The 22,676-nt window shown below is 42.3% G+C and overlaps 1 protein-coding gene across 1 annotated transcript; it reads left to right on the top strand.

Annotated features, from left to right (window-relative positions):
- The first annotated feature begins 600 nt into the window (after window positions 1-600).
- Window positions 601-21,849, top strand: GRPR (gastrin-releasing peptide receptor). Its single transcript, XM_008947091.1, has 3 exons — window positions 601-1,019; window positions 17,322-17,673; window positions 21,457-21,849. The coding sequence occupies exons 1-3, from the start codon at window positions 601-603 to the stop codon at window positions 21,847-21,849; spliced, it is 1,164 nt and encodes a 387-aa protein (XP_008945339.1).
- Window positions 21,850-22,676: the final 827 nt, after the last annotated feature.

The raw sequence follows: 22,676 nt of genomic DNA, 5'->3' as shown, positions 1-22,676 counted from the left end.
TCGCCCTCCCCCGCCCCTCCCCCGCGCCTCCCCCGCTGCTCCCGGCGGGGGCAGAGCTGACGTCGGGAAGATCCCGCCTATAGGATGCGAGGCGTCGGCGGAGCTCCGCTTTCCCCTCACTTCAAATCCAGCCGGGGAGCGCCGGTGCTGAAGACCGGGAGAGACTGGCAATGCAGCGTGGCAGCAGCTGCCAAAAGTTCTCGCTTTTTGGACTCGGTTCTTCTCGGCAGACCTGAAGCTGGGACTTTCACAAGCCTGGATTTTGAAAATGCCTTCCGTTTACTGGTCTTGGTATTTGATAAATGGCCTTCCAGAGCTGAGGAATACCTAACTACGAGACAAGCCGATGAGGAAAAGGCAAGTTTTAGGATTCAAACTATGCTAAAAGATGTTTTCCTTTCACCTTTTGGAAACCGTACTGTTGAACAAGGTTCAGTTGCTTTTTGGTGGGTTTATTTTCAACATATGCCACAAAGTGATATGACTTTTAAACTCTTCTGACTGTTTAGAGCCAGTAAACAGTGTCAAAATTAAAGCAAGGCATTTATTTGTGGATAATCAAAGAAGAAAGCTCTCTTCTAAGAAGAGCAAGGTAGGGCAATGGCATCCGGGGAGTGCCTTCTGCTCGACCTAGAGACAGATAACTTCATTCTCTACAACATCTCTGTCAACCAGAGCGCAAACCTGTCCCTCCTCAGTGATGACTGGTTCTACCCAGCGTTCCTCTATGCCATCCCCACGATCTATGGGATCATCATTTTGATAGGCCTAATTGGCAATATCACTTTAATCAAGATCTTCTGTACTGTGAAATCCATGAGAAATGTCCCTAATTTGTTCATCTCCAGTTTGGCTCTGGGAGACCTGCTGCTTTTAGTGACTTGTGTGCCTGTGGATGCCAGCAGGTACCTTGCTGACGAGTGGCTGTTTGGCAGAACTGGCTGCAAACTTATCCCCTTCATACAGCTCACCTCTGTAGGGGTGTCAGTCTTTACTCTCACTGCTCTCTCAGCTGACAGGTAAGCTGGCTGCTGTAGCCTTGAAGTCAGCATAACTATGACTGGATAAAATGCATGATCAAGAACGCGTATGTCTAGGTAACAATTATCTTTTTCATGAGAGAAGAAGAATAACTTCAGTTAATTTATGAGCACACAGCTTGTGGAGGATGCAGACTGAACACAGGATACTTTTTCGAGGCTAAACCAAATGTTTGTACAGTTTAGCTAATGGTCTAGATTAATTAAAAGAAAAACAAGATGAGATCAAGCTAAAGACCAGAAAGAAAATACCATTGACACTCTGCTAAAAGACAGCATGCTCATATTTGCCAAAAAGATAATTGATCTATATTTCATGAAGAGTGGAGTCACTGGAGCAGCAACTTGAAGTGCAGTTAGAATCAATTCTTTCTAGTGGCTTGCTTCCTTAATGCTAATTACATGTGAGGCAATATTTCATGAAATAGGTTCCAAATATTCAGATGAAGATGCCTGAAGCCAGGAATCTCAGTTTGCTATAGTCAGTATATTTCCCTTGACTAAATTCTCTTCCCCCTATCCAATCAAAACAGGTCTATGCTGTTGGTTCAGAAACTTTGTCTTCCAATAGCATTCAGTAGAAACATCATGTAACATCTGTGGTATTTTAGAATATATGAAAACAAGTTTGACTTTAACAAATTATATGCTTCTAATAAGCCAGCTCAATGTTAGATTCCTGTGAGGCTTTGGAAACCCATCTTGGAGCATTCAGATTTAAACTCAAAAGACATTTTAATTTTAATGTTTTTTGGGAGGATTAAGCCTACCTTTCTGGGAATGTGTTAAGTATTTATTAGACTGCTAGCTTTCTCAGAAACGCCTATGTCCATGAGAGAAACTGGGATATTTTGTTTCTGATTTGAATGCTTCAGAAAGATTAAGGAATACATTGTCATCATTCTGAAGTTACAAAATAACACAGAAATACTAAGATTTTCAATGAGAAAAAAATTCTTTCAGCCTTAGTTTGCTCTAAAAAGACTTGGATTGCATTACTTGGTCACAAAGAAGTTAAACTTGGTTTGCTTTAGGTAGCCCCTTGAATGCTCCTCTGTGTCTCTCCTCTCAACCCACTTTAAAACATCAGACTATTTTTGTTAGGTTTTCAAGGTTATTCATGTGCATATTTGAGTATACAGTAGATAGTCTCAACAAAAGCAGATGACTCCCAATATCTTTATTATTCTCCCAATAGGTTTATTAACTCCTTTGTTGTTTTGTACCTATAAAAATAGCACCGTCCTCACCTATAGTGGATGACAGACAGGCCTATGTGTAGACAAAAGTCTTCAAACAATTTACTCTAAAAGTGTTGGAAAAACAGGAAAATTGCACAAATCCTCTAGTAAAGGGCCACCAACAGTTTTATTTCTGTTTCATGTAGTGGCTGTTTCTCCTCCCCCCCCCGCCCCCCTGTCTACTCTGAAGAAAATTTTAGGAAAATAATAATTATTTCTCCAGGAAGCTCCTCTTTCCAAAGCTGTAATGTAAGTTGTTTTAAGCAGTGTCAAGAAAAGAAAGATACATCATCGAGAAGATTGTTAGAGAAATTTATCACTATCTGGTCACATGACACAAAGTAAACGTTGCAAATGCTTCTACTAAGCAGCACATCAATACCTTTTTTTTTTTTTTTTGCCTAAAGGGAGTGGACAAAACAGAAAACAGTAGCTGTGGCAAGCCTGAGTTTGGTAACTTTAAATTCTGAACTGCAACTTTATCTGGATCCTGTTAACCATTGTACTGCAATGGTCATCAAACCTTGCCACACTTGTCAATGCCACTTGGCTATAAAGGAGATAGGCATGCATATGAGAGAAGACTTTATGTTCCCATTTCAAAGGGATCATTTGACCCTTTCCTAATGCATTTGTTGTCCACTGCAGAAGGAAATAACAACAAAACTCTTACCTTTACTTGATCTATGAATCTTAGATGCTGTGCATTGAACCACAATAGCCCTTGTCTACTAAGTTTGCTGAAGTTTCCATTTTGGTGTATTAACAGCAGATAATTTTGTTACAAAATAATAATCTGTATTTTGTCAGCTCGAAGTCCCATAGTCTGTCTTTATTTTCTTAAAATTGATACCCTGGACTCTAGGCCAAATTATTAATCATGTCAGAATCATTAGGAAAGTAAGCTTAAAATATACAGGGAAAACTTCCAAGATGTGAGTTGACTGAACAGCATCGTGATGCCTGCCTCGGTCTTTGAAGGAACTGGCAGCCCAAAATCCTGCTGTGGCCTCTAGGGCAGGAAGGTGCTGAGCATGGAGCCTGGGGAAGTTTCATAGGCAACCGTTTCTGAGGTCAGACATGACATTGCAGGAAGGATCAGTAGCAGCTCAACCCTGCAGAGGAACACCTGCAGAAGACAGGGATATGGTGGTGAGACCAGGGTAACATGAAGGACCTGGGAGTCCAGCAGATAACACTGCTCAGGCACAGCTCATATCACTTGGCTTTTGCTGTGGTAGGCAGCAGGGTGTCCTCTGGTCTATGAAAGAGACACCTTCAGAGGAGATAGGATAAGTTGCCATTTTGGACACTGACCTCCTTCCTTGGGTACAGAGTAAGCCTTGCTATTTAGCATAGGCATCTGCCTATGTTTGGGATGGCTAATGTTCAGTGATGTGAACCCTACCTGAGGTGCTTGCATGAGACATGTGAATGTCATAGTTCTTATGATACAAAGCCATAGACTGTGGGAGAAAAAAAAAACCCTCCTAAACCATCTGCTTGAACAGCATCACATGGCACTGTCCCTGAGGAAAGAGAGACTGCCTACAGTACCACAGACCTTTTGTTTCTAACTGTAAAAAAATAATAATAAAACCCCTTTAGTTCCAGTGTACTTCCACTGACAGAGGCAAGTGGGGACAACTGCTGGTGTTACTGAAGGTATTGTAGTGATGCCTGGAGAGACTCCCCATTGCAGGGTTCTGAATTCTGCTGCTGAAGGAAAAGCATTAGTGTGTGATGCAACAGGGTCATTTCCAAACATGTAACCATTGAAAAACAAGATGAAAGGCAGGGGGTAGGTGTGATGGGCAAATACAGTATGTGAGAGGGCAGTGAGATGTGTGCTACATGTTAAGATAATTGTAAAAATCATCTCAGTTGCTCTGGATCACCTTCTCAAAATGATGGGCACAGCTCTAATAGATTTTTGCACAGCCCACATCACGGGCACAAGCGTATACCTTCACAAGGTACACTTTATTCTTCTCATTTCCGCTTCCCCTTGTTAGGCAGGGTTAATGATAACACATTTATCACCTCCTAGAGACTGCAAACAATCAGCTAAGTGCCAACCTCCAACACATAGGACCAAAAGCTGCTCAGTGGTTTGACCCACGGAGATCTCATGATTGTCCAGATGATTGACAGTTCACTTATAAACTTTTCTCAGGGAAAAATAAAGGGACAAACTGGTGATCTCAGGTTTTCCTGCACGGGCACCTTCCCAGCCTGTAAGGTGCTCTGTGTGAATATGGATGCAGAGGAGCATACCTGCACAGGTTTGGTAGTATGGGGCACAGCCAAAGGCTCCCCAGGTACTCAGGTTGGCTCTAGGTACAATCCTGAGATCTCATCAGGCTAAGGTTAAATTATTTGAGAGAGTGTGTGAGAAAGGGCGAAAAAGTGTAACAATATTAGAAACTTATTTTCTGTGGGACTACTCTGCTGGCTGCATGGTGCTTGCATCTGTCTAGCTGAGGATGCAGGAGCAGTGTGAGCTGTCGGTGAGACTTGTTTTCCTGTGAGCTGGGCAAATTCGCAGAGCAAGCAGGAGAGGGTTAAAGACTGTGGTGTGCTTACAGCCACCCTCCATGAGTGATCAGGCCCAGAGCTGAGTGTACAAGAGCAAGGAAGCAAGCAGTGGATGCGTGTGCATGCCTGTTTGTGTGGTTTAGCCTGTGAATGAAGTTGGCAGGGGAAGGACTGCAGGTCTGCCCGGCTTCTCTACTCTGATGAGACACTGGGTTTCTTCAGCTGCTGCTCAGCTCATCCCAGCAAAGGAGCTTGGGTTCACCTACCATCCTGCCCTCCTTCTCCTAGGTGCAAGGGGAAGGGGTGTAGAGGTGCCTGTGAGAGTGGAGACACCTGGGCTGCTAGCCCAGGCAGAAAAGCCAAGGCTGGCTCAGCGAGTGACAGGAAACTAAGGAAAATCTTTGCACAGTAAGAGGAAAAGCAGCCCATTTAATTGCCCTTGTCATGGGAGATGTCTCTATTTAATTGACTGTTTCTCCCATGATTGACAGGGTTTATACATTTGCATTTGAATTACCCAAGCTGTCAAGCACTCATCATACTTCCCCACTGTTTTGCTGACATAGTAAAAAATAAAAATGCCTTGGCACTCATGCAGTGAAACTTTCCTGAAGGTTTTCATGCTGCTTTCACAAGCACACAGCACAGTGTAAAGTGTAACTGGATTTTACAAGTGGCACCTTTAAGCACCTTGGATTATGTGGATTTTAGCACTGGAAAACTGCAGCAACACCTGCCAGCTGGGGCTGTCTGCTGGCCTGTGGTGGAAGGGGATAATGGTGCAGTGAGAGACATGGGGTGACATTATGAGTGAGGTTAGGTGTCTTTCTTTAGTGAGACCAGGTGCAGAAGGCAGAAGTTGCAGTCATGTGGGAGACCTGAAATGAGGATGTCAGATTTAGAAATATTGACCTCAGTGCTTGAGTACAGGGATGCTGCAGTGCTTCCAGCTATGTTGGGTCCCTTGGAGTGGGTCACAGCTGCAACTTTCTGACGTTCCTCTGAACTCATACGACAGCTTGTCTAAGAAATAAAAAACTTCAAACAACCTTCTCTCCCAAAAAGCAGTGGTGGAAGGAAAGAAACAAATCCTGATTTTCAGGAAATTCACTTTTAAACATGCAAAATATTTTGAGTGAACTCATTCCTTTTGTTGTTTGGATGTCTCCAGCCACTTATATTATGCAATATTAATACTATTAATATTGCATACAATACCACAGAAAGAGTAATATCTATATGTCAGTTCATTTGGTTTATTTTACAGTCACTGGACTAAGTCTCTACAAGAGGATTAAGGTAAGCATGCCACCCTAAAATAAAGCAATGGAAAGTCAGACTGGACTTCCACTGAGTTGATTTGCAAAGTGACACTTTTTTTTCTTTTTTTTTTTTTTTTTTGATTTAATACCATGAGTTGTAAAGTGTCAGGTCCATAATCATTATTAATTTATTCTGGGTAGTCTAGTCACAGCACTCATGAAATCCCTTCAGTTCACTAAGGCTTGTTTTGGAAGAATTTACTTGTGCTCTAATTTACTGTGCAGCCTCAGGAAGGTTTTGAGAGGGTGGCAGAGAAAGCCACCTGTCTGAAGTACCAAGACAGCCTCTAATCCAAACAATGTGAGTCTATAGAATGATACCTCCACTCCTACATTTTGGATCCAATGACGTGATCTCAGCTAGAACATCAGTCTTTCTGAGCCAGAGGAGAAAATTGGAGGGACTTTGGACCCCTCCCACTGGAGCACTGGACAGCCCCTGCTTGGCACTTGCTGTTGGCACAGTGCCCCTGCTGCTGCTTTTCCTGTGCTGATGGCACAGCGTATGTATGGGGAGGATACACATATCTCTTTCAGCCAACGTACAGTCTTAGATCTTGTGTTGCTGGCCACTGTGTCAATATAATATAAACACTCTTCACACCCTTGGGTTTACCTCTACAGCTCCTGCATCTGTCAGCACCAAGAGAAACAGATCAAACAGCACAAACTTCCTGAATACCTCGATTAGCCAGAGCAGATGGCCAAAACACAATAGATGCACTTCTATAACCAGGAACGTTAGAGCTCCCCTTTATACCAGTGGGACTGGTGTGCAAATCCAGGTTAGAGTCAGTGCTAATGTGCTGGAGACTGTCAATATTTAAGCAATCAAAAGGAAGAAAAGTTGGATTATCTGCTATTTACTTTTCAGTAAAACATAAACCCCCCAGTCAGTTGTCATGGTCTCATTGTAGGAGGTGCTTTACACACCATTAATAAGGAGAGCAATTGGCCACAGAGAATTTGATGGCTCTGTGTCAGACTAAATGTGGTGGGCTGGGACATTTAGCATTGCTGCGTTGTGGTCATATCAGTTCATGTGTAACTACTTGGCATTCAGATGTGGACAACAGCCTGGCTGAGAAGAGTAGAAGGGAATTGAGCTGAAAAAGGAGAAGCAGGCACAGCCTGTCCTTGTATATGCAGTGAAACATTCAGTGGCTGCTTTGCTCACAGACAGTTTTTAACTTGTTTTCTTTACATTTAGAAGAGAGACTCCAGCGCTAGCCCTGTGGAGTCCCCTCACCAGTTCTGTACCCACATACCCATCTCACCCCATACCATCCTGTCCAAGGTCCTGCCTGTGGAAGGCTCTTCAGTTCCTTTCAACACTGCCTGCTGCACACAGACTCAGGTGAAGCAGAGGATTTCAGTGTCCAGAACACCTGCCTGGGCCCCGAGTCAGAATACAAGGACAGTGCCTGGCTCCCTCACAGTGCTGAGGCACTAGAAGGCATCCTACCAGCAAGCCAATTGCTGTGCTGTAGAGAAAGGCAGAAAGTTGGAATCCAATGTAGAAAGATCCCCTTCAGACTCAAGGCTAGTGATCAGTTTAGCCAAACTGCAGAAAACTGTGGAGAACTTCACAGGGAGAACTGCTGTGAGAGTTCTGCCCATCCTGTCCTGTACAGGCTGGAAAACTGTACCATGACACCCTGAGAGGAAAAAGCATTTCTTCACACCTGCAGACAGCCCTCAAGCTTGAGATTTAGACATGGATGGTTGAATGACCTGGGAGAACCAGAGATGCAGATGCTGGAATTTCACTGACTGCACTAGCTGTCTATTTCAGCAGCATTTCTTGCCCACACCACACACTGCTCCACAGAGGTTGCTGAATATCTCATAGGATTTGGATTAAAACATATCTTTTCAGTGATGCCAGGCAACTTTCTTAGTATTCACACTAAAGACACACATATCACCCTGAGCCCTCACATCTCCAGCATCCAGTTATCCTCATTGCCTACAACATATGTCGTATTGTCTGACCTCTAACCACAGCAAAATAATCTAATTAATAGCATAATTGAAAGGCTGAGAGAGTTGGAATTCTTCATCTTGGAGAAGAGAAGGATCCGGAAGACATTTTGTGGCTTTCAATACTTAAAAGGGCTTATAAGAAAGAAGGAGAGGGACTTTTTACCAAGGCCTGCAGTGACAGGACAAGGGGCAACAGTTTTAAACTGAAAGATTATAAGTTTAGGTCAGAAATAAGGAAGAAATTTATTACTATGAGAGTAGTGAAGCACTGGAACAGGTTGCCCAGAGAAGTTGTGGATGTCGTCTCACTGGGAATATTCAAGGTCAGATTGAATGGGGCTTCGAGCAACCTGGTCTAGTGGAAAGTGTCCCACCTGTGGCCATGGGATTTGGAACTAGGTAATCTTTAAGGTCCCTTCCAACCCAAACTATTCTGTGATTCCATGATAAGAGCAGTCAAGGATAGCACTAGAGTGTTCAGTCCCAACATGCAACTGAAAGTTCACAGAGCGATGATGGTTTCTTATGACACCTACGTTTACTGAAGCCATAGAAAGGATTTAAGCATCATATAACTGACTTAGCTTTATACTAGCTAGCTCAGGTACTGATTACACTGAAGCTGAGACTTAGCAAGAATGGCACAGGATAACTCACTTTGTCAGGTGCAGAAAGAGAAACTCTGATGTCTTCTCTTTCCCTGAAAGGCAGATAATTTTTTTTCATGATCTGCTCACTTGTGTCACAGATAGAGTACTTTACAGCAGCTCAGTTAAAATGGCTTCTGTTAGACTGTGGCCATTTGTCCCAATGACTCTACAATATTTTTGCAGTCTGATTAGCCACTGTGTCATCTGTGAACTTTCCCAGAAAACGTTTTATAGTCTGCTCAAGGAAGTTGATATACACAATAAATAATGCTGCAGCTAGAGAAGGTTCCCAGGACCCAGGCTGGAAATGGCTCCACACTGCTGCCTTCTTAACAGCATGTTTGAGGACCTGCAGGGGAGGCAAAGGGGCTCAGGGTCTCCACGTGGAAAAGTCCTTCCTCCCAGTCCAGGACTCATAACTTTTACCCTTGTCCCATGGGAGAAGGGCAGGGATTGAATGGGCATGAATACGGGAGGAAGGACCATGCAAGCCCTGGCACACATGTCAATACCTATATATAAGATCACCCATGACAGTGTGCCCACGGAGGCTGTGCCTCCCTCTGTGTCAACATAGCTCACAGCCCTTTTGCATCATCTATAATGTGACAATATAATAAAAAATATTACATCTGTATCAAACAAGAAATATTAATTATAATCTAATAATAGGATTAACCTCTCCATTCTATCTACAAATGGCCTTAGGCAACCCAAGTGCTCGCAGTTTTCTTGGTCACACCTTTCAGCTTTCTGAACTTCACAGCTTTGGGGGCAGTTCTCCACTTCTGGGGAATTTCTCCACTTTTTTAAAATTTGTAAAAAAATTAAAAACAGTTGTTTCCCAGCTGGCTCCTTTAATACTTCTAGGTGTAAATTATTCAGTCCTGCTGGTGTGAAAGTGGTTTGCACAAGTAGATGTTGGCTCACATCTTTTTTAATACAACTGATGAGTTTTCTGCTACATCTATAACACAGCACCCATGGTATAGATACCTCCCCCACATTCGATCTTGAAGAAAAATACCTAGTTATTGCTCCTCATCTTGTCTTTCATATCTTCACCATTTACATGTATGACTGACTTACTGATTTTTTTCGTTCCTAATGTATTTAAAAATGAACATTTATCTATTACACAGTGACCTTTGATAATTTTTGGCCTCTCCAGCTTCCCTTATCAGTCAATGATGTTTTTAAATTCTGATATTTGCTGTCATTTACTTTTGTTGGTTTGTTTTGTTTTTTTCCCCCATCTGTTGTATATTGATTTTTATAATTACTAGTTTGAAATTTTAGCATAACTCCTCATTTTCTTTTTATGGGGGCAGCTTTTTGCCTTCATCGGGTGTTTCAGGGCAAAGTGGGGGGAAAGAAGAGGCCAGGGCTCAGGTACTAATATATAGTTAATATTGCTTCTTTTACATTTATATTCCTAGTCAGCTGATCTGACAGCTGATTTCCACTTTAGGTAACCTGCTTCTCTAAAGTTGCATCTCTCTCCATCACCTCCCACCCCAGCTTCCTCTTCTTTCCACAAAATTAAGGTACACACACCACAACTGTTATAGCTTAAGGAATTGCTCATTTTTATGTCAAGGATGAACTCTTCTTTCTCTGTAAGAACAAGGTACAATATTGATTTCTTGTACATCACAAGGAAGATTTTCTGGGTTGAGAATGCCATTTTTAGAAACTCTGATGAATTTCTACAACTGCCTTTGTGAGGTGTCCAGCAATTATGCCATGTGTGTAGGTTACTCTTTGATGCTGGTTTTATGCACCAAAGGTGGTACTTTCAGGAGAAATAAGGGTGATTCTCTAGTGAGATGAGTGGTCGATGCCTGAGACCTCAGCTTTAGCTGCCCCGGCAAGAGTTCACTCCTCATGCACGCAGAGCCCCTACTCCAATACCATTGACAACCCTGGAAACCTGGCATGAGATAGCAAAGCCTTGGATGGAAAACGTCACTAGGGCTTGCTCATTCCCAGGCCTGGTAGCCCAGATGCCAACACCAGCCCTCCCAGCTCCTCTCTGGATGCACATCATGCTGCAATCCCAGCACTAGCAAGCTGCTCCACCAGCATGTGGTCTGATGCCATGTGACATGAGCAGGCAAATACATAGAAATGTGCTGGGGCATTGGCTGCATGTTGGAACTCACTGTTTTTGAAGTCAAAGGATGTTCTTAAATGAGTGGGTCCCATCTCTCCTTCACACAACAGGTCTCACATCCATTTGCCAGCACTGTGACAAATTGTGAGGCTGACTCCACTGAAATCTTTGACTCGGGATCAGAGTTTTGTTCAGAGAGCTGACTGAAGGTCACCTACAGGAAATAAATACCCGGGGTACAAAGGGAATCTTTCTAATAAGGAGGGCATTATCCATGGGACTTCCACTAATTCCTGTAGTACATTTTACATTCACTGTTTTCTATATGTGTAGTTAATTTTTGAAACGTTTTATGCTCTGGATGGGCATGTTAAATAGCACATTCACTACCAAACAGTTACTATCTAAAGTCTTCTTCCCCAATGCATAGTGTAGTTCAACAGTCTCTAAAATATGCTGTCTCAGTTTTAACCTTAGTTATCCTGGGACTGAAATTCCCATTTGTCCAGATTCCAGAATGATGTAGCAGTATGCAGGTATACACACTAAAATCTGAACACATGCTTCAAAAAGTGAGAACTATGCCACTTCCATTAATGCCTCCCTTTTAATTTAAATGTTAATTAATAAAAAGACAGAGAAATTAGGCTTTACCTTCCAGTAAGACTAGCCCATTAGAGATGTCTTTGTGCCCATATGCAATTTACTGAAGTAAGGATTTTAATAACAGATGTTCGCCCAAGAATCATGCATAAATAATGACAATCTTAACTAAGTATGCAGAAAGCAGATAGACACAGAATAGACTGTTGGAGTGTTTTGATGGGATAGACAGTCTAGCAATTTTGTGAATTTATTGAATTGTCTTCAGAGCTATGAATATTCATAACATTCATGGCAGAAACAATAAAGAAAGTTTGGGCCATTGTATTTCTCACAAATTTCTTCAGAAAAGTGAAAGTAAGACTTTGCTTTCCAAGTGGAGCTTCACACTCAGCAAGGATCCATGTGGTTAATTTATGCAGTTTTTGCACAGCATCAAATTTTTCTGTCGCTTGAGGCTTTTTTGCATGGTAATTGAGCCTGTCCTTCATATTATGTGGGCAAAACAATAATGTAATACTAGCAGAACATAATTACAAAATTTTAATGAGAAGATTTTTGTTCGGTCTATTCAGGGGTCAAGACTGGATCAATGTGTACACATAAAGCTTACAAATGGGAACAGATGACTGGGGATCAGGGGAACTGTGAATTGCACATCTTTTCTCCCTCTTTCAGTTACAGGTGGGAACAGAAGATGGGGACATGCCCATTGAGAGGCAGTTCTTTCATTGGTACAATAGGAAGTTGTGGCAATTTCAGGACCTCATTTTCTGGAGCTGTGAATAACTCAGTGTTTTCCCTTCACAGCAACTTACATGAGTATTTTTGTAAGACACCATCCATTCCATCTAATCCCTGCTTTTTAAATGTAAGTTTCAGTTCACATTAGCCCAGCATCTCAAAACAGAGCTCAGTTTAAACAGAATCAGAAGTTTGTAACTAGATTTCTCACTTCAGATTAAAAACAGAAAGAAGCAATGTGGCAAGTCTTTCTGCCAGCCTAATGCAATCTAAAGAGCGGAAATGATAGAGAAGCAAGGGTGGGCAAGCCTTGTGAAATTTTGTTTGAACAGGCTTTAACACAATTAGGTTTTTAAACTGTTATACAAATTCAAGTGTGGAGCCCAGGATCTTTTTGTGTAAACAGTGTAGGACATAGTAATGAATGATACTATTTGAAGGAAACATTCCTTGAAACTTAAATACTCCTGCAAATTCCTTTTGGAGGGGCAGTGTACCATTTCCCTATAGGAAGAATAGGGATGATTTTTTTTCTCTTCTTGTATTTCTTGCAAGCATGAGGTTCAGCTGCAGGAAGATAGGCATGCTTGGAAGGATCGTGATAGAAAAAGGCAGTACTCTGTGGCAGAGCTTCTTTCAGCCATTTTCTCCTCCTGCAGAAAAAAATAAGGAAGAAAGTTACGAAAGCAATTTAGTGCCTCTTTTTAAGTCAGATTCAACAGATGAGTGGGATGAAGTGGCCAGCACACAACGGCTATACAACTATGCTATACAGCACATAGCTGCCACGAGGCAGGAATGTTTCTTTCCCATTGCCACTGGCATTAACTGCAGTTATTACAGAGGACAGAAATTATTTTGGCTGAAATTAAAAATCTACTGACCTACTACTTGTAAAAACACTGCAGAAGGTGGTACCTCCCAGCTCAAAAAAATATTTGTTTTTTTTTCAGCACATACCTACCAGATATACCATGAGGGCTGGTATACGTGCTATCTGTCTTAGCTTTGATTGCTGATGTAAGGGAAGGGGGAAAGGCGTGAATACAAAGCAATCAAAAGTGAGGAAAGGAAGCTAAGGTTGGAGACCGACCTGGAGAAGAGAGATGGCACTGGAATCACTGTGGCTGGTGGAAGGGAGAATTGCCCTGTGGGATGAAACCTTATGGTGCCTCATGATCTGTGATTATATTAACTGTACTTTAAAAAGCTGCATGTGTAATTTCATTGTAATTCCTCAGTGTGGGCTCCTTTGAACGAAACTGCAAGACACAGAGATCACTGGCATCCACACTGACCAGAAGGTCATTGGTAGCTGCTGTGCACGAGGCAGGTTGCTGCTTCACAAGCATGGTGGGAACAAAGAAGTTCAAAGACTGAACAGTAGTGAAGGTCAGCATCTCTTTCATATTTCCTATCAGATCAGTCATTTTCATCTGGGCCATTTCACAAGCGAAGAGAGACTGGAGCTGACACAAGTTCTTGATTGTATAATTTTTTATTCAGCTGAATCTTCAGAAGGAATATTTTTCTTTTTAACTTCTGGCCCTTGTTGTAGGGCATGAATCATACCTCTGTTCTTTAATCTTTTCCAAAAATTTCCTTTAAAGCAGGTCAGGAAAGGAGTTAAGCTGAAAAAAGCAAGATCAAACAATAATTAGAGAGACTGAATGTGCGAGCAAGTAGAGGTGACATATTCAGGGCCATGTCTGGATCTCCTGCAGACAAGCTGACCATGCTGTGTGACATATGCTCCCAGAGCCCATGGTGCTGCATAGGTTGAAAATAACACTGTTGTAAACTCTTTGCATGAGGGCTTACCCTGTCGGCCACCAGTCCATGCCTCCCTTGAGGTATAAAGGGATATTCATGAACACCCCCTTCAGAATGGATTAGATTATTCAAATGCTGGAAAATATGGGAAAGTGGAGTGCCTCAGGCTAACTCACTACGAAACAGGTTGCAGAAGACAAAGCTGTGGAAAGCTTGAAATAATATTTGACAGGCAAGCTAGAATATAGATGCTGAAAAACAGGACCAACAGATGCTCAAATCCAGTCTACCTTGCTGAAGTTCGTAAGAAATGTCAAATAAATTATAAAATCCAGGGTTGCCTCTCTCAGGAAAATAGTGTGGAAAAATAAAGTGCTGAAGGAGTTTCTCAGCTGTACTCAAAAGCCAACCAAGAGGTGCAGTTTTTGCATTTCCTGAGCACTGACCACAGCCACATCTTCCCATGGCCTCTCAGCCCAAGCCCCAGCCCGGGGGTCCGATTGCTCGTGCGTGCTGCCCTGTGCCCTTACACAGCCCCTGCAGCTGCTGTCCTGAGCCCAAGTTGCTGTGGGAGAGTGGAGCTGCTGAGACACAAGCTGTGGAGAGACCCATTGATGCATCAGCAAGGCAGATGGAAATGGAGACTCCCACCAGATCAATACTGAGCAATTAAGCATTAATACTCAGCGAATAATATAGATTACTGAAACTTTCTAAGTTAGCCCCCGTCAAAGTCGTCATGCAGGCAGCAAAATAAGTCACTTCAATTGTCAGGCTCTTAAGAAAATATCTACCTGTGTTCCTACATCTCAGAACTTTTTCAAAATCTATTTTCTAGCTTTTTTTTTTTTCCGTGTTATCTGTTTGTTGTTTTGACCTAATGATTTGGGTCTACTCTGAGCCCCTTGCAGGCAAATCATCTTTTAGATCTTCTTTTATGTCTAGCAAGTTTTAAAAAGTAGACTAAATGCCTAATAATCAGTGCCAGCATTCCAAGCAATTTCTAATTATATTCTTTCAAAATTATATTGTTTGGAAATGCCATGTCTAATTAAAATGTACTAATAACTTTAAATTGATTCATTTTCTGACTCTTCCTATTCCATTAATATTAATAAAAATAGAATCTCTCTTTTTTTGTATTCTTCACTCATATTACTGGAAATTAATACTTGAAAATCTCTCATGTGGCTGTATTATGTAAGAAAATTTCTGGAATAATTATGCTAACGAGTCATGTTGATAAGCGTGCAATAAGTACCTGCTGAAATGCCTTTAAATTAAACAAATTTATTAATATCTTGATATGTAATTAATTTCCTTTTGCAGTTTTCTTCCTTCGGGTTTACTGAAGATGTTTGGTTAGCTAGTGTTTCCGTCACTAATTTGTAACTGCTGAATCAGACTATAGATTCAGCCATTTCATCTACATAGTTTTAGTAATCTGCCTACCTCTTTCATTTTATTACTGCAATAGTCATAACGTTATATTTGGTTAAGTGCTATGATTTTCTTGACCTGAGCTGATGATCTTGCACTGGAAGATTGTGCTTTGTAGCATGACATCACTTAATCCCCAGCTTCAGAATGCAAGTTAAAGAGGTGCTAAGCAAGCCTGAAAAATGTTGTCTGGCTGCTGCAGCCATATAGCTGGAAAAAAGGGGAGCCAGTGAACTTGGAGAATAAGTGGTTAAACAGAAAACTGTTGAGCAAGGTATTTGCAGGCCATTAAAGAAAAAAGTAATCTTCACAAGACACCAGTGGTATTGTATAAAAAACACCCACAAATGATGAGATGTCTAGATACAGTCTTTGTAAAATAAATAGAAATAAATGTAAATGTAGGCATGTATGTACTTATTTGTATATGTATAAAATATATGCATGTAAACTTATGTGTATGTATATAAAGTAGGCACACACAGATGTACACACACACATATATACATACACTAGAAGTGGTGAAGTTGGGTGTGTGTTTAGCCCGCAAATGGGGCAATTACTCAGTTAAAAGAACGTGGGACTGATAGACTCCTCTCAGAAATGCTGAGCTTTAGGATAATGCAAGCTATAGTATGTGGGGAATCATGTGCCTACATGAAGTGTCTCTGATTGTCCATTGTCAGATGGACCCTGCTGTGTGCTGCCTGATCTTGGGCAGAGAGTTATGTTTGCTAGCTCCCACTCCAGTGCCCAATTCTGCTGGCTGAAAGAGCCAGGATCCTGGTAGAAGCTGAGACTCCAGAGTAGCTGCACAGGGATGTACCCTGCCATGCCAGCAGTGGGCTGGGACAGCCTAGGACTTAGGCACCCACCAATCCCCAGAGAGCTGACAGTGACCAAGAGGCCAAATGGGCCATGGGCACTGTAAGGTAGATGCTCACATAAACATCAGACAGATTGTACTTGTTCTAATAATTACCATAAATATCAATTTCTGAAACCTGCAGATATTCCTTCCTAATTATCTTTTTCCTTCTATTGCATTTCTTAAATGCACATGTGAATTATGATTTAATTGGACCACACCCTCCAATTAAAGAGAAGGGCTCCAGCAGATAGAATCTCTTCTGTTCTCCAGTCCTCTTGTTACACACATCAGGTTCAAATAAGTAGGAGTCTTTCATTTTCTTGGATTCTAAAGTACAATTTTCTGAAGGGCTGAAATTGTGAAAGGCAAAATTGGAAATCAAAAAGGTCTTCTATGTATCTAGCAGAGCAAGCAGTATTTTTTCTTCAAGTCAATTAGCAGCTCAGACTACTTAGCCTGTGTGCATTGAGTTATGGAAAACTGTTAAACGCCAGCTACACCAGCAAACAGCAATTAAAATGGGCAACACACTATTCGTAGCCTGAGAAAATATAAGATTTGGCTTGCAGGAGACCAGTGTGCTCAGAGCTCAAAACAAAATGCATGGCAAAATCTTCATCCTGTTGCCTTCAACATCGTTCTGTGAAGGGGTGTGAACTGCTGTATATTTTTGAAGAGAAGTCTATGATTGCATGTCCTATCTTAATGCTATTTGGACACATACATATTAATGTCAGGCAGCACCGTGCTTTGTTGGGTTGATTACAAATTAAATGAAATAAGAATCAATACACATAAAACTGAATGGACTCATGACAGGTGGCTCTGGTTTAAAATGAGAAATCTATTGCAAATATTGAAATTTAAAACACCAGAAAAAAATGTAGTCTTGAGTAAAGAAGGATTTTGGTTTGCTTTTCAAAAGGAAAAGACAAGCATGAATACAATGCCTGAGTGTTGAGCTCAAAAAAATCACCTTTTCTTTTTTCTTTTTTAGGTATAAAGCTATAGTAAGACCAATGGAGATCCAAGCATCCCATGCACTGATGAAGATTTGTGTGAGAGCTGCTATAATCTGGATTGTATCCATGTTGCTTGCCATCCCTGAAGCAGTGTTTTCAGATCTGCACCCTTTCCATGACAAAGGGACTAATAAAACTTTTGTCAGCTGTGCTCCTTACCCGCATTCTGATGGGCTGCATCCCAAAATTCACTCAATGGCATCATTTCTCATTTTTTATATCATTCCCCTATCTGTCATTTCAGTATATTATTATTTCATTGCTAAGAATTTGATCCGGAGTGCTTACAACATCCCTGTGGAAGGAAACATGCATGTGAGGAAACAGGTAGAGCCTTGACTTTCTTCAAAAATCCACATTCCTCATGAATCTGGTAGTAAAGAGTGTGCATACAGGGAAAATCACACAGGGACAGACTGCAACGTTTGTGCTAATTTTAGTAGATTAGGTGGGCTAAAAGAATTTAAATGGTTGACAAAAGATATGGCACTGTGCTAGACAGTGAAAGCATCTTCTCATGTTTCTAAGTTCAGAAACTTTGGCAGAGTGGTGTACCATGGCAAACACAGCAGGATACCCATGCCAAAACCTGGGAAAGTATTGACTCATAGCTGGAGACTCTGTTTGAAGACTGAAGCTGAGGGGTGACATGGCAGAAAACAAAACTTCCTGAAGTTGCTTTGTTAGAGACAGGACCTTAAATAAAGCCTTGCTCTGTGAAACAGTCCCTCTTCACAGAGGCAAATGTTGGCATTGTAACTCAGCCCTCTGGACTGAAAAGCAAAGGGGACACAGCAGTGGGGGAGTGGAGGTGAAGGAAACCCCTTCTGCAAGGACCCCCCACGGCCAGGAGTACCGGTTGGTCAGGGTGGGAGGCAGCTAGCTGCTCTGTGAGAGTGGCAGTGCCTCCTGCACTCACCATGGCTTTAGCTGTCTTCTGCTGACGTTATGCCACGTTGAGAAATCAGGAAAGACTAGAGAGGGACTGGGGAAGTGGAGCCCAGAAGTGGGTGCAGGGTTCCCAGGAAGCAGAACAAAGCAGAAGTGTGGAGTCCTCACAGATGAACTGAACTTACATGTCTTGTGGATGGTGTGATCTTTGCAGTGTGAATTCTCAAGAGAAAAGGTTAGTCCTGTCTTCTTCCCTTAAACCTTTTTGTCATTATAATTCTCCTTCTGCCAATGTCTCTTTTTCTGTTATTTCCAGAGGGAGGTGGTGTTGGACAGAGTAACCTGTCCACCTGTTATTTGCCCTCTAATAAGTCAGACTAGTCATTCTGGTCTAATAGCTGGTAACCTCAGGTTTCACCTTAAGACAGCCTTTGATTTATATAAATAGGCCATTTTCTCTGGAATAATACAATCTTTTAATCTTCTTCCGTTTGTACCTTTGAAAGCAGAGCTACTTCTGTTACTGTCATTATTCAGTGGCTTTTTTATAAAACTCACCAAACCATCCCACCGCAGAGTTCACACTTGGGCTGGCTTAGCTGGGACCTACGTATTTCAAGCTTCATGTTTTGGCTGAAAATGTGTGGCTGACAATGTGTGAGTCCTAAACCAAGTGAGAGGATTTAGCCAGGATTTGGCCAACCTAATTCCAGCTTTTCAACTGGAGACTCTTTCCTCTTGACTGCTCCTTTTGTAAGTAACTGTAGAGGGAAAAAAAAAAAAAAAAAGAAATTCATCTCCAGGGGGAAATCCAAATCCAAATCCAAATCCATAAGCAACTGCATATTATGGGTCAGTGCTTAAATTTGAATGCATCTGAGACTTAGGTTTTCTGAGTAAGAAAGCAACAACAGGATAACTGCTTTCTAAGCAGCTTAGTTACCTTGTTATATTTATCTTATTTGCCTTACCTCTTCCTTTCAACTGGGGTGTGCTTCAACCTAAGTTAGACAAGCCATTCTTCAGCTAAACAAATGTCCATACAATTGCACCCAGCTGACTTCTCCACCTTAGACTGACCTAAGGTAATCACCTCACACAGCCATCAGGTGCTAAGGTGAAACAGCAGGGCTGGAAAACTGTGTTATCTGCCCATTAAGTGATGTGTGATCCCTGAAATCCTTATCCTTTTCCCCTTTTAAATACATGTAAATCTTTTTCCCCTGCAGGCCATTTTTCTGCTGATTCAATGACTGTTTTGATTAGTGACGATAAAGTGAGTAGGAAAAGCAGCCTTTTCCCCAGTTGGTTTTGGGGAGAGAGCTTGAAAGAAAGCAAAAGGCCGGGCTGCAGTCTAGCACCGTCCGTCCATCATTCCTCTCCTACAGTGCATTCAGAAGCTATAGGTCTCCATCTGAGATAACTGGTATTGATTTCTTTATTGTGTTGCTTCCTTTCTTTATAGTGCAGATGTGGCCTCAATAGCCCTATATCAAATTAAGGATACATTTTAAAAGAATATATGGTTTAACCAAGAAGAGCCCTTTCTCAAAGGATTTAATTTTCAGCCCGCTCTCTGGAGACATTATCATCTGGTACATGTCAATCCTTCCTAAGCTCGATGGCTGACTTTCGGTCAGTGCTGTTAGAGAGGCACAAAATAAAGTCAAAATTGGCTTGTTAGGTCTCTCCTGTCTACTCCTTGCTTGCAGTTGTCCTGAGGAAAGATCAGCCTGTGTGATCTGCTCAATTTATGATTTATCTGTGCAGCTCAGAAGGTGAATGAGGATGAGGCAGAGTTTCAGGAGCATGGCTAGGCACTGCAGCTGCACCAAGGCAGAAGCAAGGGCAATGGGGCCAGAGGAGCAACGAGGCTGGAGGAAGTTTCAGGCCGTTCAGGACATAGTCAGATACAGGGATTGGGTGGCAGCAGTTCCTTAGGAGTGCCTGGGGAGATGTGCAGAGGTTACCAGAGAGCAGAACATTATGAAGCCCTGAAAGGTCAATTGTGTTACACTTTATGTACCTGCAAACTTCTGGCTGCATAACCTTTCCCAGAAAGCAGTGCATTTTAGCAGGTCTTTCTGGGCAAATCTGTCTGTCGTCTCCATTTGGATGATCTCTGCCATGGCTCTTGCCTTCGTTAGGAAGAAAGATGTGGTTTTCAGTGGCATTGTTATCTTAGTGAGCAACACTAGTGGACAAAAGACAAGGTACAACTCACCTCAGCTCCCCCCAGCTGAGCAATATCTTTGGGTTGATGCCAAGCCTGTATGCGTTAAGTAAAACAAAAGTGTGGCTTGCCTGCATGAGGGTTATACTGTGTGCTAGATGACATTATAAAAGCACCATTCCCTGACAAAGCTCAAATTATGTTTCAGAGAGATGATTATCCATCTACTCACCACCTACATCTGCTTTCTTGTAGTCCCAGCTCTTTTGGCTGAAAAGTCCACCACACCACTGCCTCAGTGTTTCTCAAAGTGCAGAATTTCCTGTGTTGGTTTCTCTGGCTTCTTTGGCCCCTGAGCACTGCACTAGGTCTCTAAGGGCTGTGAGCTGTTGGCAGTACTTTGGTGTACATATACCACATGGCCCCAAGGCAGAAAATCCCGCCTCTGAGGTCTGTGAAATATCCCAGAACCCTATCCCATAACTATTAATAATAATGTTAATAATAATAAGTTAATTTATATAAATTACATATGATTGTATATATTATAGGTGGATAACTAATGCAGGCATCCACATTTGTATTGCCAGAGCTGGAATTTTACAAAGTGACAAGCTATTGGAATTTTCTCTCTTAACAGGAAAGGAAAGATTACTTCCTTATGTTAGAGGATTGAGGAGAGACAAGAACCATTCTTCAGTGTGATCACCTGCGGTACAAGTTGCCCCGCTCTGGCCATGCTGCCTGCCATCCACTAGCCCCGAAGCCGCAGCACTGGGAAAAATTGTCAGCTACTGGTCTGAGAGAGGAATAACTGCTCACCTGCATTTCTCTTTCTCCTTCCAGATGGAATCCCGTAAGCGCCTGGAGGATTGAGGAGAGACAAGAACCATTCTTCAGTGTGATCACCTGCGGTACAAGTTGCCCCGCTCTGGCCATGCTGCCTGCCATCCACTAGCCCCGAAGCCGCAGCACTGGGAAAAATTGTCAGCTACTGGTCTGAGAGAGGAATAACTGCTCACCTGCATTTCTCTTTCTCCTTCCAGATGGAATCCCGTAAGCGCCTGGCCAGGACAGTACTGGTCTTTGTGTGCCTCTTTGCCTTCTGCTGGCTTCCCACGCACATAATCTATTTATACCGGTCCTACCACTACTCGGAGGTGGACACCTCAGTGCTGCATTTCATTTCCAGCATCTGCGCTCGGATCTTGGCTTTCACTAACTCTTGTGTCAACCCGTTTGCTCTCTACTTGCTCAGCAAGAGCTTTCGGAAACAGTTCAACAACCAGCTCTTCTGCTGCAGAGCTCGCCTCCTCATCCGCTCCCACAGCATGGCCCGGAGCACCACGCGAATGACCTCCCTCAAAAGCACCAACCATTCCTTGGCCACCTTCAGCCTGATCAATGGCAACCACGCCTGCCATGAAGGCTACGTCTAAATGGCACAGCCAGGGACTGCCTCATCATGAACCCAGTGCAGCTGCTCGGTTTTGCTCGGTGGGGATGCTGAGTATCACGCACACGCACACACAAGTACGTGTGAGGAACTTTCATGTGCTCAGAGAACTCAGAAGAGCTTGAAGCACCCAGCGTTTCAGCTTGGGCTGAGGTTGAAGCATCTAACATTTCATCCTGGGCTGAGGCATTGCCAGAGCAGCAGATCATTGAACACCAGCCTACGGGAGGTTCCTGGGAAGTGACATGTTCCTTAAAGATCTGCTGCTTTTAATGAGAGCAAAGTGAGCATCTTCAGATCAAATCTAGTTTGGCTCTGCAGGTTTTTCATTACTTTCTGCTCAGTCCCAAACTTGGGCAGATTTACAGCAGTGACAAAGGCCATACCAGGCTCACAAAATTTGTCAGAACAGTTGCACCCAGCAGTTCATGTTACAATATATTTTGACACCAAAATAAATCCATTTAAATAAGGTAAATACTTTTACAGAGGAGTTTGATGTAAGTAATTTATGGATTTTTCAAGTATTTATTAATGTTCTGAGTACAGTATTAATCCATGGTATAAATGTTATCAAGACTACTGCAGCATGTCAGTGGCCCTGTCTGAAATGAGCAGTATCTTGTACCACATCTATGTGAAAGCAGTAATGTGAATAAACGTGAGTTGGAATATGTTTACAGCTTTCAAATGTGTGAGCTTTTGCCTTGCTGTGGAGGAGACAGCAGGGCGTTTTCCAAGCATTACTGTTCTGCTCTTTCTGTCTTCAAGATGTGAGATAGCAAACATTTCATCATCTATGGGGTACCA

Source organism: Merops nubicus, unplaced genomic scaffold (assembly GCF_000691845.1).
Source record: "Merops nubicus isolate BGI_N331 unplaced genomic scaffold, ASM69184v1 scaffold2279, whole genome shotgun sequence".
NCBI lineage: Eukaryota > Metazoa > Chordata > Aves > Coraciiformes > Meropidae > Merops > Merops nubicus.
The sequence above is the reverse complement of the archived record's forward strand: the minus strand, read 5'-3'. Positions and strand labels throughout refer to the sequence as shown.

What these genes read in the sequence shown, in the direction of transcription:
- GRPR (XM_008947091.1), top strand. Translation starts at nt 601, where the DNA reads ATGGCATCCGGGGAGTGCCTTCTGCTCGACCTAGAGACAGATAACTTC. An exon ending in ACTGCTCTCTCAGCTGACAG is followed by an intron (nt 1,020 to 17,321) that starts GTAAGCTGGCTG and finishes TTTCTTTTTTAG; the next exon opens with GTATAAAGCTATAGTAAGAC. An exon ending in ACATGCATGTGAGGAAACAG is followed by an intron (nt 17,674 to 21,456) that starts GTAGAGCCTTGA and finishes TTCTCCTTCCAG; the next exon opens with ATGGAATCCCGTAAGCGCCT.